Consider the following 17,985-nt stretch of genomic DNA (forward strand, 5'->3'; position numbering starts at 1 on the left):
TTGATGCTGAGGCAGGATAGGAGGACGTGGTCTCGGAGTACAGGCTGGGGCCAGGTTAGACAGGAGGCCATGGGAGCAGACCCCTGCTGTTGCCTGAGTACCGAGGTGTTTGGGCATGAGCTGGGCTGTTGCCCGGAGAGCAGGAGGGAAAACCACAGGAAGATAGATGCTCTGCCTTCCAGGATCCAGGGGGGTGAAGCCAAAGGAAAGGTGGCTTAATCCTGCCACAGAGGCCAGGTAGTTTCTGCTCAACCGGCCCTAACTGGTCGGAGCAAGCTGATAAGCTCCAAGGAGGCGGCAGTGGGGGCGATGCTCACTCCTTGAGGACTGGGCAGTGAACTCGAGACCAATGTGACCAGAGACCATGCACTGTAGGCACTAGGGAGCCTCATAACCCCAGGCCACGCCCAGTACACTAGGTGCCCCGGCGCCCTTTCCCCAGTTCTCCCCCACTAATCACCAGCAGGATGAGCGAGGCCCAGGGGCATCACTAAGAGAGCCTTGAGCAAGCTAAGGCACACTGAGGCATGTTCTCACTCAGACATGCCAAGTGACTCATTCAGAGATTGCCCCCTCTCTGTAGGGCACTGGCCGATAGCATCTCACCAGAGAGCAGCCTAGATACCTGCCCCACTCACCTTCACAGCACCGTCTTCAAGCTGTGGAGGGAGGTGTCTTATTCATTTATATTCCCTGAGGAACTGCAACCAAGCCCCCACAGGGCACTGACTGGAATCGCCTGGGTGAGTGCATGGTATGCCCAAGAGATTAGCTTAAATGAGAAAAGTTTTATTTTCCTTTGTTATCTTGGGTCCTAGGCCATGGTCCGTGTTGCATTGATCTTGTGGTGACCCCACATATCACATGAGATGTGTAACTGAGGAACTCCCCAGCTAATGGCAGCAAGATGCAAAGAGAGAGGGAGAGGCCACCATCTTACTATCCCCTTCCAAGGTGTGCCTAATGACCCAACTTCCTCACACTAGGCCCCGCCTTTTAATACTCCATGACTTCCCCAACTGCACAGTTGGCTGGGGAACAAGCCTTCAGACCCAAACTATATAGCAAGTGGATGGATGGGTGGATGGATGGATGGATGGTGGACAGATGGATGGTGGATGGTAGATACATGGATGGATGGATTGATGATAGATAGATACAAGGATGGATGGATGGTGGGTGGATTGATGGATAGATGGATGGATTGATGATGGATGGATGGATGGATGGATTGATGATGGGTGGATGGTTATGATACTATCCACCACCCTACCCCCCAACAAACAACAACAACAAAAAAACCCCACAAAACTGTATGGCCTTGATGTAATGTGCAAAGGATATGGCACAGTTACCAGAGGTGCATGCATCCCCCACATTGGGCAAAATGAACCTTTGTGGCAGGGGGCTATGTATCCTAAGATGGCAAATGCAACAGACACTGTCGCAAAGCTCTTACAGTCCCAACACCGAGGGAGTGAGGGAGGCAGGGGAGCCACTTTGAGGGCAGCTTTATCACTTCCGGGAGCAGGGTGATATCAAAAGCATCCTTGATAAAGAAACACCATTAAGAGCTGAATTGCATGTTCACTTTTGATAAATGATTTTCACATTACACCACCACCACCCCCATCCCCAAGGATGAGGGGACAGCTCAGCCCAGGTGGCCTCAAGCCCTTGGATACGATTGCTGCCGATGTTTATTTAGCCTGGATTTACATCCCACTGGAAGCCTGGCCAAGGCCTTTGGCTTCTCAGTGGCCAGCCTGCAGCAGACCACCTTCAAGTCCAAAGTCGAGATTCTGAGACGTCAGACATTCAGCAGGAGGGGCTGGCGCTCCTCGTCCGCTGCATCACCAGGGGGGATCTCGTAGGTGACACACAGGGAGGAGTAGAGGCAGCCGAGGAAGGACACGAGGCTGGAGAAGTACATCACACCGTTGGCACTGCCCACAGCTGAGGTCAGGGGCCCCAGGACCAGGGAGACAAGGATCTGAGCCAGAAAGTACTGGCAGCTAAGCAGCGAGATGTCCACTCCCATGCCACGCCGTGTGCCGTCTGCGCTGGACCCTGCAAACTGACCGGGGAGACAGTCGCATCAGTCACAATCTGCCACAACCTCCCTGTAGGAGTGGGGAAGACCGGGCTGAGGAAGACCAGGCAGGAGGCACAGGACCAAGCAAGGGTCAGCCAATGTCCAGATACGTCCAACGCCACTGAGTTGTACCGTTCGTATGTTTCATCCACTTTATTGAGTTGTTGACATGGGTTCTCACAGCCCCAGCTGGCTTCAAACTCACTCTGGGGCCCATGAACTCCTGATTCATGCCCAGCTGAGTCACTGTGCAGGTCGGTCACACATGCTTACAGTCCCAGCACCAAGGCAGGGAGTGCAGGAGGCAGGAGAGCCACGTTGAGGGCAGCTTTAGCTACATGGGACTATTGGGGACAACGGAACCAAGGCAAAAGGTCTATGGGGGGATTTGATCTCAGTGCAGCTGCCAAAAAAGAACCCATGCTGGGGGCCAACAAGGGGGCGCAGCAGGTACAGGGGCTTGCCTCACAACCTAAGTGCAATCTGCAGAACCTACCTGTATACAGGTGGTAGGAGAAGACCAACTGCACTGAAGTTGTCCTCTGACCTGCACACATGAGTGGTTCCCACATACACACACACACACACACACACACACACACACACATACACATACACACACACACACACACCAATAGTAAATATCTGGGCTAAATAAAACAACCCTCTTCGTTTTCCTTGTTAGGTATAAGTCTTCCACATCCATTCCACTTAAAACCTAAAAACCCTCCTGTGGGTTAAAATGGTGGCCCGAGCCTAGCCCAGGGTACCCTCCTTCCCTTCCATCTCTCTAGACCCAGCCTTGAACCGCTATGTTAAGAAGGAACCCGTTCAGAGTGGTACGTAGCTTGGATGTAGCCTCTAAAGGTAGTCAGGTACCAGCAGCTGCCCGGGCAGCTGCAAGAGCAGAGGGGACACACTCAGAATGGCTCCCTCTGTTCAGAACTGTCGCCCTACAGGGCAGTGGTGGCACACGCCTTTAATCCCAGCACTTGGGCGGCAGAGGCAGGCGCATTTCTGAGTTCGAGGCCAGCCTGGTCTACAGAGAGAGTTCCAGGACAGCCAGGGATACACAGAGAAACCCTGTCTCAAAAACAACAACAACAACAACAAAAAAAAAACAAACAAGAAAAAGAAAACAGAACTGTCGCCCTCTGCCTAGATAATGTCCGTTTCCAGACAAAGGGCTCGCAGTTCATACTGGACAGCTCTCCACTAAGTTGCCCCTAAGAAGCGAGCGGCGACCGTACCCACCTTCTTACTCTGGTAGTAATCACAGAGCAGCGAGTAGGGCAGGGTGCAGAGCGTGGAGAACAGGATGCCGTAGGTGGCGCAGAGGGCCAGGACCACATACAGGTTCCTGGAGAGCGTGGCCAAGCCGGTGCCCAGGCCGAAGGAGAGGTAGGCGATGAAGTAGAGGGTGCGGACGCTCAGACACTCCTCCAGTTTCTCCAGGAGAGCTGCGGGCGGGCAGGGCAAAGGCTGAGTCCGGTCGCCAGGCCCCTTCCCTGCTCCACCTCTCCTGGGGAGAGGGAACCAGCATGGCAGGCGGCTTGTCCCTGGCTACAAAGGGAAGACACCCCTGCAGGCCTGCTGCATGGTAGAGCCAGACCTGGGGTGTCTTCGTTCACATCTGCCCCATGAGGGCCTGGGGCCTCTGCGGAGACTCCCGAGGGGCACAGAATGGTGGGATCTTAGGCTAAACCTTGGGGATGAGAGCTAGTCTTCCCCTCAGCTGGGCTGGGTGTCACCTTCATCAAGGCTGGCCAACGGGCTAAGTACAACAGAAGGCCACTGGCTGGGGGCCCGGTGCCCGCAAAGTACTCACCCAGGGGCACACAAGTGAGACTAGCATCTAGTTTTGGGGTTTCTGGGGACTGAACTCAGCTTCAAACATGCTAAGCACATACACAGACTATTGCCCTGAGCTATACCCTAGCCTGTAACACCCTCTGTTCATCTGGACCTGGCAGGGAAGGCAAGAAGTCACGCTGTGATGTGTGTGATCCATGGGGGCCCAGGACCTTGTAAGTGCCAAGTAATCTCTCCACCAAGAGCTACATCTTGTTTTGTTTTAAGATTTATCTATTTTATGAGTACACTGTCACTGTCTTCAGAAACCATAAGAGGCCATAGGATCTCATTACAGATGGTTGGGAGCCATCATGTAGTTGTCAGGATTTGAACTCAGGACCTCTGGAAGAGCAGTCAGCATTCTTAACCGCTGAGCCATCTCTCCAGCTGAAGCTGCTTTGTATTTTTAAATGACTTAAAAAAGAAAACCAATAAAGCAGCTTTTGTTTGCTTGTTTTCATGGCACATGGGAACTCTGACGTGTGCACCCCATGCCAAGTCCCTTTAACACCACGACTGCCTTGGGACCACTGGGCTCTGCTGAGAAATGTCAACAGAGCCACCTTGGCCTCAGAATCTGGAAATGTCTGCTGCTGCCTGGCCTTTCACCCTAAGATCCCAGAAGACTGGAGTGTCACACGTCAGCCCAGCCCTGTCCTGGGGTCACCCAGAAGCATACCCTCATGGTCGACTCAGGCGGCGGATACCGGCCACCCTGCACTCAACGCTCCTGCTTCTTTTTGCCACCCATGTCACCACTCGATGGTTGGTCCTCGACGTCTGCTAGCCCCCTTCCCAGGCCGCTGCTGCTGACCCTTGTGTTCTACAAAGCCTCGTGCTAAGACTGGAGTTAGCAGGCCACATACCGGCCGTCATGGGGCCCGTGGACTGTCCCAGGCTTTGCTGTGTGTGTGAACCCATGGTCTGCACAGTCTAGCCATGTCCCTTCTGGGAGGCCTGACACTCACAGGATTGGCCTCCGCACCCGGGCATCTGCCCTGGGTCCAGTCAGTACAGCTGCTAGGCCCAGCAGCAGCTAGGGACTTGCGCGGCAGGCAGGCAGGCGGTACCTGAGTAGAGGGCAGCGCTGAAGGCGTAGATGCACATGCCCCAGCAGCCCATGGTGACGCCGCTGTTGTACTTCTGATATGCTTCCGACGTGTGCGGCGCCTTCGGGTCGCCCTGAAACACCACCTCGCCCATGAAGTCCGTGTAAAAGAGCAGCATGCCCTCAAAAGAGAGCCACCCTGGAGGAAGACAAAGGCTGTGACCTGCGGAGGCCACCAAGGCTGGGGTCCCGCCCTTCCTTCTGCTACTCTTGCTAGTAATGCAGGAAATCCAGGCTTGGCGGCTCACGCCTGTGGTTTCAGCGCTTAGAAAGTTAGAGCAAGGAGGTTGGGAGTTCAAGGCCAGCCTGGGCCGCATTAGCCAGGGCCACAGACCTTTGTAAAGTGCCTCCATTTTGGTTGAATGGTGAGAGTTTCCATAATGAGAGAAATTTGGTTTCTAGAACTATAGGAATTTGTTATTTTTTTCTTTTTTTTTCCTTTTTTTAAGATTAATGTATGAGCCGGGCAGTGGTGGCGCACACCTGTAATCCCAGCACTTGGGAGGCAGAGGCAGGCAGATTTCTGAGTTCGAGGCCAGCCTGATCTACAGAGTGAGTTCCAGGACAGCCAGGGCTACACAGAGAAACCCTGTCTCGAAAAAGCAAACAAACAAACAAAAAAAAAAACGGTTTATTTATGTGTGTGAATACACCACTGCTCTCTTTAGACACACCAGGAAGAGCACCAGATCCCATTACAGATGGTTGGGAGCTAGCTATCATCTTACCAGGGCTGACATTATAGATGTGTGCTACCAATTCACCTGCTTATAATGATGATGATTATGGTGATGGTGGTGGTGGTGGTAGTGGTGGTGGTCGTGAGCCAGACTCGGGTCCCCGTGTTAAGTGGCAAGCACTGTACTGTCTGAGCCCACCCCTACTGTTATTATTTAATTTTGAGGAGGGGTCTTAAGTTACACGAGGGCATGGAACTTGCTAGACAGCCAAAAGTGACCTTAAACTGTGCTCCCCTCCTCCTGCACCAGCCGAGGGCTGGAATTCTAGGCGTCCATGGCTTGCGTGGTGCTGGGAACAGAATCCACTTCACCGGTGACTCTACCAACCCAGCCAAATCTTTAGCCCATCAAACGTTACTAAACTCATTTCCACAGCAGCAAAGTGCATCCAGATACAGATACACCCCGACACATTTCACCTTCTCTGGGCTGGGTATCCCTGTCCCTATCTCAGCCTTGCTGGCATAAGCCTGTCCTGTCGCCTAGGTTTTGGGCGCCATCTATGATTTTGACTTTTTTTTTTTTTTTTTTTTTTTTGGTTTTTCGAGACAGGGTTTCTCTGTGTAGCCCTGGCTGTCCTGGAACTCACTTTGTAGACCAGGCTGGCTTCGAACTCAGAAATCTGCCTGCCTCTGCCTCACAGAGTGCTGGGATTACAGGCGTGTGCCACCACCACCCGACTTTTTTTTTTTTTTTTTGGTTTTTTTTTTTTTTTGGTTTTTACTTTATCTGGGATATCCTGCAGGATCACTCTGTGGGAAAGGTTCAGGCTGTTCTTAAGTCTTGCCTGTGCAGGCCCCTCCCTAACTCACTACAAATCCTATCACCCCCAGACCTTCAACAACAAATGAATAAAAATCAAAGCTGTGGCGGTTCAGCAGTTGCCATCAGGTCTGTGGGTGGGCGGGAAGTCTGCGGGTGGGCGGGAGGTCTGTGGGTGGGCGGGAAGTCTGCGGGTGGGCGGGAGGTCTGCATGCACCCACGAGCATCGAGCGATGATATTCCAGGAAGTGGAGTTCATCGCTTAACTTGGAGCAGAGCCCCCAGGGCAGCTGCCAGGCCCACGCTCCACCCTTGTTCTTCGCTGGGAGACTAAGGACTATGAAAAGCCCCGAGACGTGGGGCTCTGTGTCCATTCTCCGCACACGCAGCACCCCAGCTGCACCCCATCTCACGCAGACCAGGGCCCCATGGCTTACCCAGAAAGTGATTGACACAGAGGTTGCGCAGCGCCTTGGGCATGTTGTAGATGGTGGAGCAGAGACGCCGCAGAGACAGCGGCTGCTCCGACTGCTCGCTGGAGCCGGTCAGCTCGCTCTCATACTTGACGCCGTTCAGGAGGATGTTTGCGACCTGCAACAGTGCCACAGACACCAAGTCAGAGCCATTGGACCTACACCCCACAGAGTGTGTGACAGGGTATGCTGAGAAGCAGCACAACACACACCGCCCACAGCACACACTGGAGGGACCTCTGTCCTTTTTAACTTACAGTCTTTTAATAATAATAATTATAATAAATATCCAATAAATATTATTATCATTGTATGCATGTATGTATTATGTGGACATGGTGTGTGTGTGTGTGACAGAGAGAGAGTCACACACACACACACACACGCACACGCACACGCACACGCACATGCACACGCACACGCACACACACACACACACGGGACATGCACACAGAGGGAAAAAAATCCCTCAAAAAAGTAGGTCTACAGAGTGAGTTCCAGGACAGCCAGGGTTACACAGAGAAACCCTGTCTCAGAGAAGAAAGAAAGAAGGAAAGAAAGAAAGAGGAAGTTATGAGTCTGAAGCAGACCCAAAGTTGACCTCTGACTGCCACATCTCCACATCTATGTGCTACGTGTGTACATGCACACGCACGTGAAGCGTGAAGCGTAGATCAGTTGTAGCCCAGCCACTTCTCACTGTTTTTTCCCTGTGAGAGAAGGCTGTGAAAACTTTCTTCAGGGTGACCAGCATAAAGCCCTCTCTGCACAGGTGGGTCTCCTGCCACATGGAGGCCAGCCAGCCGTGTCAGAGGACACCTCATCCCCCAAGGGGCTCCTCCTGAGCACAGGCACCCCACTGTCAGCACAGTGAGAGGAGAGGCCCGGCACTGGATGCCACTGGATGGCACTGGATGGCACTGGATGGGCACCGCAGGCCACTGCCATTGCTGTCAGCCTTTCGGAAATGAGCTTCTGCTCCCCAGCGCCTTGCCTGGATAGGAAGGGCAGGCTCCAGTGGGAACTAGTCCCAGAGCTGAGCAGTATGGAGAAGGAGGGGGAGGAGCGGGAGGAGGGGGAAGGGGAGGAGGAGGGGAGAGGAGAGGAGAGGGGGGAGGGAAAGGAAGAGGGGAGGAGGGGTTAGAGGGGGAGGGGAGGAGAGGGAGGGGAGGAGGGCGAGGAAGGGGTGCTCTGGCCGGGGGCGGTGGCACTGTGTGCACCAGACTATCTTTGTGGGAAAAGGAAGTAGGGAGTCTGTAGTTCTGGTCCCCAGAGCAGCCATACCAACGAAGCTTGTTATCACACCCGTGGGCAGACGACAGCTAAAAGCATCAGGTAACCTGAATCCGAACCTGGCTGTGTTCATACTTAGCTTACTTAAAACAAAACAAAACAAAACCCCAAAAACAGTCTTGTCAAGCTCCCGGGTGCTGGGGTTGCACACACACCCAGCCCACCCTGTGGCTGGGGAGCCAAAAACTGAATTGGAACTGTCTGCCAGCTGAGGTACAGCCCCGCCTTTAGCCCACGGATTTTAACTATCTTCTTTGTCCGTCCGTCCGTCCGTCCGTCCGTCCATCCATCTATCTGTGCATTGGTGTGCTGCCTGCATGCATGTCTGTGTGAGGGCGTTATATCTTCTGGAACTGGATGATAGACAATTGTGAGCACTGTGTGGATGCTGGGAACTGAACCCCGGTCCTCTGGAAGGGCAGCCAGTGCTCTCAACCGCTGAGCCGTCTCTCCAGTCCAATTTTTACTGTTTTCAAAGAACTTATTCCCAAAACCACACTGTTGACAGAATGGAAGCTGGGAGGAAATTAGAAAAGGGGGCGATGGGATCCCCTGCGTTTTGTGAACTAATCCACTCCACTTGACCAAGGGCCAGAGAAGCTACTTGATGTCGTCAAAATGAAGACAGCCAGCCCTTGACCTGTGCAGTCAGGAAACACTGCCTCTGGAAACAGCAGGCTGAACACGCCAGCGACCTGGGCACTCCTCCCTGGGAGGAGCAGAGGGAGGAGCAGCGGGAGGAGGAGCAGCGGCTCACTGCAGGACCCGCCTCCAGGAGAGGCGGTAGACCTGGCTGGGCCAGGCAGGGGCATCTGTGGCCTGAGCAGAGTGTCTCACTGGGTCATGCTCCAGTCTTCCTGGCTCCTGAACAACCTCCCTGGAGGGACCTGTGCAGTGAGATGCTTCATAGGGCGGCGACCTGGAAACCCTGCGTTCCCAATCTCTCTTCCTGTGAGGGTCCTGAGACCAAAAGCACAGAGTGTCTACCTAGATAAGAGGACAGTCTTGCTTTTATTTAAAGGAGCCTCCTCCTCCAGGTGATGGGTGCTCTGTGCTCTCTCCCCCCAACCCCACCGTCATCCATCTGTCTGTCTGTCATTCTCTGTCATCTGTCTGTCCATCCGTCCGTCCATCTGTCTGTCTCTCTGTGAACATGAGCACACATGGATACTGGTGCACGTATGCACACGTTGAGGCCAGAGGACACCCTCAGGTGTTCTGTCACCTGTCTTCGACTCTGGCCGTCACACTTGCAAGGCAAGCCCTGGGCCAGCTGCAGCTCTGAAAGCAACCTCCAGAAGCAGCCACAGCCTCGTGGCCAATCTGACACATACTAAAGGTACCTCAAGCAGCCTTCCGGAAGGTTCTGTCCCTCTGCAGAAGACACCCCCGGGCGTGCAGCCCTTCAGGGTCAGCTAGTGTCAGACATGAGTAGGAGCGACTGCTCACACTGGGGAGGTCCCAGAGACACCGCGGCCTGCCATGATGTTAGATCTTCCCTCAAGGCTCAGATACGTTGGCACCGCATTCACAAGGCCCCTGTGGGCAGTTGTGGGGCTGGAGAGCTTTGATTGGAGTGGGGGGAGCAGGCCTGGAGCGAGAGTGGGGTCGAGGCGTGTTCAAACCCTGGAAATCTTCTCCTTCTGGGATCGGCAGGAGTCGGACTGCTCCCCAGTCTCACATGTCCGACACATGGAACCCTGTGCTCTGACCTTTGCCCCCACTGGAGGTCACATATCTGGATAGCCAGGTTAAACTTCCTCTCCTCTTACAAGGTCATGTCCAGCAGCACCTGGAATTCCTCCTTATGCAAATGAGGCATCCCCAGCACCCCAGCCCTGAAAGCCCTACTCAGCCCCCAATGTCTGAATAGCCTTAGTTAAATGAGCTAGCTGGCTTATTGCCGCTCTCTCCTGAGAGTCTGCTCGCTAGCTGTCTGCGGTCTCTCAGCTCCCAGCCTATGGCCAGGGACCCCCTGTGGAGACCACCGTATCCTTGCCTCCCCACCCCCACCCACCGGACATCTATTTGCTTTTACCTGTTGGCTGAAGGTCACGTTCCTTCTTCTGCTGGTTTCAGGGCCATTTCCTGCAGCCACGTCCGGGAGAGCCAAGGTCTGGGGCCTTTTCAGAATCCCCGAGGCCCGCGGCTTTGACGTGTCCAGAGAGCCTACCCTTAGCACATCTCCGTCGGAGCCCAAGGTCAGGGGTCCCTCTCGCCTCTCCAGCGCCCTCTCCTGGCGGTAGAAGCCATCGGGGGCCCGGGGAAAGCTGACACTGATGGCCTGCCTCGGGACACTGCTGGGGAGAGCCAGGTAGTTGTCGTGGCCCGCCGTGAAACAGTCTATGAGCACGCTGTCTATGTTGGAGGTCCCAAAGGACGACGCGAACTCATTGATGCCGGTGAGGGAGCTGTCCCTGCTGATGAAGCTGCCGTACTTGGGGGTGAGCGGGCTGGGTGGTGAAATGGGGCTGGAGAAGCTCGCATACAAGCTGGTGGCAGTGGCAGAGGGGAGAGTGTCGCCGGCTCCCTCCTCCAACAGGACAGGCGGGGAGGGGGGCAGTGGGAGGCTTGGGCTCTTCATAGCTGTCCTCTTCTCCCCCAGGGGCCGAAGGGGCCTCTCGGGGATGCTAATCAGGGTCAGCACAGTGGTGACACTGAGGGTGATGGCCGTGAAGACGTAGATGACGCGGAGCTGACCCCCCAGGGCCCTCCCGAAGCTGGTCTTGTCCCAGTGGATGCCTCCGACCACATAGCCGAAGCCTCCCCCAAGACCTGCGGAGAGAAAAGGGATTGGGGTTCTCCTGCCCAGACGGGCAAGGGCAAGGAGGACCCCCCCACCCCCCACCCCCCCCCCCCGAGCAAAGGTGGAGCCATTTCTTCGAAGAGCATAAGTAGCAATGTCCAATCCGAGGACGCACGAAGCATCTGTCCCATCTGCACCCCAGAAAATGTAAGGGCAGCTGCTCCCCGAGTCCCCCGGGGTATCCCTTACAGGATCCTCAGGGCCAACTGGATTCTTTCTTTTCTACATTAACCTTGACGCTTGGCTCTGGGGCAGGGAGCAGGACAAACCGCCAACCTGTCCCTCGGTTTGAAAGGAACTGTTAGAACCACGGAGGTTGCTGTTTGGACCCATCGATGCAGGATTCCCACCGAGCTTCAGGTAACACAAACACAGCAAGACTTCATCTTCAACATCCAAGCCAGTGTGTGCACAAGTATGTCCCCGATCATCCTTGTGGGTGGCCACCATGAGGAAAGTCCCCTCTGAGGAGGGCTCATGGGAACCGGAGTCATTAGGCTTGGCAGGAAGTGTCTTTACCCAAAGCGTCATCGCACGGGTTAATATGGGGTCCTACTATTGGCTTTTGATTCATCTTTTAGAAGAGCCATCAAAGATTTGCAGCCCTTAAACAAGGGTAGGTTTCAGGTAGAGCTTTTTAATTTTTAATTTTATTTTAAAATTAATATATTACTTATATATGTTGCCCCGGCTCACTCTATAGACCAGGCTGGCCTCACACTCAGTGAAATCTCCTGCCTCTGGGACAGCCTCCCAGGTGCCGGCATTAGATGTGTGCATCACCACACACACACACACACACACACACACCTGGCTCTATTTTTAAGATTTTTATTTGTTTACTCTTGTTTTATGTGTATGTTTGTGAGCCTGCTTGAGTTTATGCACACCACGTGTGCACGTGGAGGCTGTGGAGGCCAGAAGAGGGCGTCGGATGCCCTAGAACTGAGGTCATGTGTGTTGTGAGCCCAGATCCTCTGCAAGAGCAACCAGTGCCCCTAACCACTGAGCCGTCTCACCGCCTCCCTAAAGTGCTATTTTAAATGGGGTTCTTTTTCTTTCCTATCATTTTGTTATGAGTGTTTTTGTTTAGAAAAACACGGAGGTTTCTAGATTGTTGTTGCTCCTATTTAATTAAAACATTTAAAGTACATTTTTATTAATTTCGGTATGTGTGTTGGGGGCAAGGTGGATGCATACCACAGTGTACCCGCGGGGGTCAGAGGACAGCCTGCAGCGGTTGGTTCTCCTTCCGCCCTGTGGGTTCCGGGGGATCAGACTCAGCTTGTCAGGCTGAGTGACAGGCCTCTTCACCCTCAGAGCCATTTGAATGGACCTTGTTTTAAGATAGTCTGGCCAAGCAGGCCTGGCCACCCTGGGACTGACTATGTAGAGCAGCCGGGCTTGAACTCCCATGATCCTCTGCCTCTGCCTCCCCAGGTTCTGCGGCACGGTCACCACACACAGATGCCTGTTCTCTTTTATTCTGTCCATGTCTCTAGGATCGAACCTCCAGCCTTGGGCATCTAGGCGAGGGCTCTGCCACTGAGTCAACGCCCCAGCCCTGACGCTGGCATGGAATGCTGAGCCCCCAGCATCCCGCTGAGTTCCTGCACTGCTTCTAGGTACATCCTGGGAAGTCTTAGTAGGTGCTGTCACACAGTGTGACAGAGCTGACCTCCTGCCCCTTGCCACTGTCTCAGCACAATCACATTGTGGGGTCAGGGTATTCCTGCCTTGTTCCTGCCTGACTTCGGTAGGGACACTTCTCTTGTCACTGAGCACATGTATTTGGGTTATATTTAGGAGCCCACCTACTCAAAACAGTTTGTTAATAACCTCAAGCTAGTTCCTTTTTTGTTTGTTTGTTTGTTTTGTTTTGTTTTGTTTTTTTGAGACCGGGTTTCTCTGTGTAGCTCCTGGAACTCACTCCATACACCAGGCTGGCCTTGAACTCAGAAATCCACCTGCCTCTGCCTCCCAAGTGCTGGGAAATAAAGGGTGCGCCCCCACTGCCGGGCTAAGCTAGTTCTTGAGGCTTTTTTGTTTGTTTGTTTGTTTGTTTACTGTCACTCAAGAATATCCCCAGGACAGACAAAGGCTGACTTGCCCCAGACGTGAGGTGGCACGGGGTGACCTCAGTCTTTTGCCAGGCCTGCTCTGCACCTCATTTCCTGCATGTCCATGGATTCTCCTGCATTGTGCTGGGAAAATCATGCCAACTCGACACAAACAATAGTCATCTGAGAGGAAGAAACCTTGACTGAGGAAATCTTCCATAAGATCAGGCTGCAGGCAAGCCTGTGTGGCATTTTCTTACTTAGTGACTGATGGGGGAGGACCCTGACCATTGGTGCCTGCATCGGGGGGGGGGGGGGGGGGTCCTGGGTTCTATTAGAAAACAGCTGAACCCAGCACTTGGGAGGCAGAGGCAGGTGGATCTCTGAGTTCGAGGCCAGCCTGGTCTACAGAGTGAGTTCCAGGACAGCCAGGGCTATAAAAAAAAAAAAACATCTGAACAAGCCATAAAGATCAAGCCAGGAGGCAGCACCCTCCACATCAGCCACGGCCTCCAGGCTCCTGCCTGACCTCCTTTGGTGACGGATGGATGGATGGATGGATGGATGGATGGATGGACGGACGGACGGACGGCAGCGTGGATGTGTAAGCCCAATAAACCCTTTTCTCCCAACTTGCTTTTTGGTTATGGTGTTTGGTTGCAACAATAAAAGCACTAAGGTTTTTTTTTTCTTTTTAAAGGATATTTTTTAAAGATTTATATATTGTTATATGTAATTACATTGTAGCTGTCTTCAGATACCCCAGAAGAGGGCGTCAGATATCATTACAGATGGTTATGAGCCACCATGTGGTTGCTGGGATTTGAACTCAGGACCTTCAGAAAAGGAGTCAGTGCTCTTAGCCTCTGAGCCATCTCTCCAGCCCAGCACTAAGGTTTTCACCATCTAAAGTACCCGAGTCTTGTCTAATGTTCCACGAGGTCTGTTCAGCGTGTGTTAACTATGTCTTTAAGCAGAAAGGGGTAAACAAGGCGGGGCAGGGACAGTTGATGGAGTCAGAAGGCCTCAGGAGCCATTCGCTATTCATTCCTGGCCTTCTCAAGTCTTAAAAAATACATACTACTTATTTCAAAATTGTGTGTGTCTGTGTGTGTATGTATATGTGTGTCTGTGTGTGTATGTGTCTGAGTGTATGTGTGTATGAGTGTGTGTGTCTGTGTATGTGTGCAGGTATGTGTGTATGCGTGTGTCTGTGTGTGTATGAGTGTGTCTGTGTATGTGTGTATGAGTATGTGTGTGTATGTGTCTCTGTGTGGTTGTTTCTGTGTGTGTACATGTGTATGTGTGTGTCTGTGAAGGTGTATGTGTGCGTCTGTCTGTGTAGATGTGTGTGTCTGGGTCAACGTAGGTATGTGTATCTGTATATATGTGTGTGTATGTATGTGTCTGTATCTGTGTATATGTGCATCTGTATATGCATGTGTATGTGTGTGTCTCTGTGTATGAATGTGTGTGTCTGTATGCGTATGTGGGTGTCTCTGTGTATATGAGTGTGTGTGTACGTGCATGTCTGTATGGTTGTGTCTGTGTGTGACACAGATCTGTCTGTGTCTGTGTAGGTGTGTGTATCAGTGTATATGTGTGTGTATGTGTGTACATGTGTGTATGAGTATGTATGAGTGTGTGTGTGTACATGTGTGTATGAGTATGTATGAGTGTGTGTGTATGTATGTGTGCATGTGTGTATTAGTGTGAGTGTGTGTGTGTGTGTGTGTGTGTGTGTGTGTGTGTGGTGGGTATTCAGTGCATTTGTACAGATGCCCACAGAGGCAGGAAGAACAACAGGAGCGGGAGCCACAGACAGTCGTGTGGGTGCTGGGAGCTGCTTCTTTGAAAGAGCAGTAACAGGTTTTAACTTCTTGGACTTCTCTCCAGCTCCTCCGACACCCAGTGCCTTTGGGACAGTTTACTGGCTTATTTATTAGAGACAGGGTCTCACTGTGTAACCCTGGCTGACCTAGAATCCGATATGTAGACCATCGGTCTGGAACTCAGAGAGATCTGCATGTTTCTTGAGTGCTGAGATTAAAGGTGTACACCACACGATGGCTGTATTTACTTACTTACTTAGTCTCTACCTCCTAAATGCTGGGATTACAGGTGTGCACCAAACTTAGTTTATAGAGTTCCGTGAACCCTGGGGTGTGCATGCCAGGCAAGGACTCTACCAACTACGCTCCGCCCCCAGTTCCAAGGTAAGCGTTTTCTACTTGTTTATTTATTCTGGGGTGTGGTGTGTGTTGATGTGGAGGTCAGGGGGCGGCTGGCAGGAATCAGCTCTCTCCCCGGTGGGATCGCTGGCCTATATATTTGAACTTCATCGACTTATCTTTAGATTCCGAGGTAAAGAAGGAGCCCCTCAGGGCAACGTCTGAACCCCATGCAGCTGCGGGAGGAGTACTCACCCGCCATCAGGGCGTGGATGTTCAGGCCTCGGTCCTGGTCCACCGGGCCGCACACGTCCATCATGTAGGCGTGGCTCGGGTTGTCTGCTGAGTCTGCACTGAAGTCCATCAGCACCACCCCGCACACCGTCAGCAGAATGCCCCACTTGTGGTTGGTGGCTGTGTCAGCCAGGGCCATACCGATGTCCCTTCCATTGAGCAGGAGCGAAAGGCCCAGCAGTGCCCCTGGAAACAGAGAGACAAAGTCACCAGGGAACATGGAGCCTTCCTTCTCTGTCCCCACCGGCTCACTTCCTAGGTTGAGACTGACAACTTAAAGAGAAGCTTGCAGTGTGGGGCTGGAGAGACGGCTCAGCGCTTAAGAGCACTGACAGCTCTTCCATAGGTCTTAGGTTCAATTCCCAGCAACCACGTGGTGGCTCACAGTCATCTTTAATGGGATTTGATGCCCTCTTCTGGTGTGTCTGAAGACAGCTTCAGTATACTCACATACATAAAATAAATAAATAAACCTTGTTTTTTTTTTGTTTTTAAAAAGAAGAGTCTGTGGGAGTTGCCCACAGACATGCAGAGTTCTCCCACTCAGGGCTTTTATCCCATCAGGCCAAGCAAGTTCAAGATGAACTTTATTAGCTCATTAAAACAAACAAAAAGCTAAATGACTTTTTTCTTAGTGTTGACTCAGGCAAGGTTGGGCCTGAGAATTGCCTGTTCTTCTTCTTCTTCTTCTTCTTCTTCTTCTTCTTCTTCTTCTTCTTCTTCTTCTTCTTCTTCTTCTTCTTCTTCTTCTTCTTCTTCTTCTTCTTCTTCTTCTTCTCTTCTTCTCCTCCTCCTCTTCTTCTTCTTCTTTTTCAAGACAGGGTTTCTCTGTGTAGCCCTGGCTATCCTGGAACTCACTCTGTAGACCAGGCTGGCCTCAAACTCAGAAATCTGCCTGCCTCTGCCTCCCAAGTGCTGGGATCAAAGGCGTGCGCCACCACTGCCCTGTGCTCAAGATGTTTCAGCATTCCTAAAACGAAGCAATTGATCTTCTCTCCCCCCCTCCCTCCCTCCCATCCCTCCTTCCTGGTTTCTTTCTTTCCTTCTGTTTTATTTCCATGCCAAACAACAGACCTATGGCCAAGACAAGAATGAAAGGGCGTCTCCTTCCAAACCTTGAGGTACATCGGTCACTCCAGGCGCCCAGCAGAGGCTGCAGCAAGAATCCTGAAACAGAGCAGGCGGGTGTTATTGCCAAGGCTCGGGGACCCATGGGGACGCCGCAGCAGTACACACTCCCAAGGTGCCGGTGCGTGCATGCGCACAAGCAAACATCCCAAGGCGCTGAAACATTACCACAACAAGATCAGGGCTGGCGGCAGGAGCCTGCGCTGCGGTCCTGAGCTACCCAGGCCTGCTCTCTACGGACTGTACAAGACACCGAGCCCCGTGACCTTCCTTGGGAATCCTGGTGCTGCCCCCCACCCAAGTTTCATCCATTTCAGAGCTCAGATTCTGCACTGTGAGATAATATGATGGTAAATGCCTGTGCTACCCTCCAGTACAAATCAAGGAACGTAGAATTCTGGATGAGACCGGCCATACCTGTGTCTTCCCACAGCCCCATACTAAGGAGTGGAACTTAGCTCCTCCCTTGTCCCCTCAGGTCCCTCAAGCTCCTTCAGCAGAGGCTTCTGGAAGCTTCCGGAGATTTCCAGAGGCCGTCCACCATCGGGGCTCACCAAGGATGGGGCTGATGAACCACACTAGGCTGTAGAGCTGATCAGGCAGGCCCATCTGCAGGAGGACCGGAGTCACGTACGCGGTCTCCATGGCGTAGCTGAACTCGATACCAAACAGAATGCAGCCATTGAAGAGCAGTTCCCAAAAGGTCCTCTGCGGGTGCAAGTCCCCAAAGTCCACCAGCTCGATGGGACATGGGGTGTTGGGGGGTGGGGGTGGAGAGGGCCGAATGTACTTCCTCCTCTTAGGGTGGCGTTTGAAGTTGTTGGCCCGGTGGCTGATGTGTCGTGTCACGGACCCTGAGTAGCTGGAGATGGGAGACCTCCAGAAGTCCTGAGGAGCCACACTGGGGATGAGGGCCTCTTCCGGAGGGGTGCTGCTTGCTGGGGGGATCATCGTAGGCAGGGATGGTGGGCGTTGCTGTGAGGGAAGCCCATGTGGGGACAATAGTTACTTCAGAGGCCTGCGTGGAGCAGCCATCTTTCCCATGAGCCCCTTCCACTTGCCATCCACTTGGGGAAAATTGAGTTTGCACTGAATACTTTAGAGTCCATTCTGCCTGTCTTCCCAACCCCAGCATTCTGTCCCCCAAACAGAGTCACACGCTCAGGGAACAGAGCAGGGCCTTTTACGAGGGGGTGGGGCG

At 52.9% G+C, this 17,985-nt stretch overlaps 1 protein-coding gene across 4 annotated transcripts; it reads right to left on the minus strand.

Moving 5' to 3' along the window:
- Nucleotides 1-1,810: 1,810 nt before the first annotated feature.
- On the minus strand, nucleotides 1,811-17,735 carry Slc45a1 (solute carrier family 45 member 1). Of its 4 annotated transcripts, none has more exons than XM_052175761.1 (8): nucleotides 17,339-17,735; nucleotides 16,731-16,823; nucleotides 15,618-15,842; nucleotides 10,364-11,100; nucleotides 6,997-7,150; nucleotides 5,020-5,196; nucleotides 3,350-3,555; nucleotides 1,811-2,077 (listed from the first exon to the last, which is right to left on the minus strand). In XM_052175761.1, the coding sequence occupies exons 1-8, from the start codon at nucleotides 17,733-17,735 to the stop codon at nucleotides 1,811-1,813; spliced, it is 2,256 nt and encodes a 751-aa protein (XP_052031721.1). The 4 variants fall into 4 exon arrangements, with proteins under 4 accessions (XP_052031721.1, XP_052031720.1, XP_052031723.1 ...); XM_052175760.1 differs by having other exon boundaries at nucleotides 5,020-5,220; XM_052175763.1 differs by lacking the exon at nucleotides 16,731-16,823.
- Nucleotides 17,736-17,985: the final 250 nt, after the last annotated feature.

Source organism: Apodemus sylvaticus, chromosome 3, assembly GCF_947179515.1.
Source record: "Apodemus sylvaticus chromosome 3, mApoSyl1.1, whole genome shotgun sequence".
In the NCBI taxonomy this organism is placed as follows: Eukaryota; Metazoa; Chordata; class Mammalia; order Rodentia; family Muridae; genus Apodemus; species Apodemus sylvaticus.

What these genes read in the sequence shown, in the direction of transcription:
- Slc45a1 (XM_052175760.1), bottom strand. Translation starts at nt 17,735, where the DNA reads ATGATCCCCCCAGCAAGCAGCACCCCTCCGGAAGAGGCCCTCATCCCC. An exon ending in CTGTGTCAATCACTTTCTGG is followed by an intron (nt 5,221 to 6,996) that starts GTAAGCCATGGG and finishes TGGCCTCCGCAG; the next exon opens with GTCACAGCCTTTGTCTTCCT. An exon ending in ATTACTACCAGAGTAAGAAG is followed by an intron (nt 2,078 to 3,349) that starts GTGGGTACGGTC and finishes CTCCCCGGTCAG; the next exon opens with TTTGCAGGGTCCAGCGCAGA.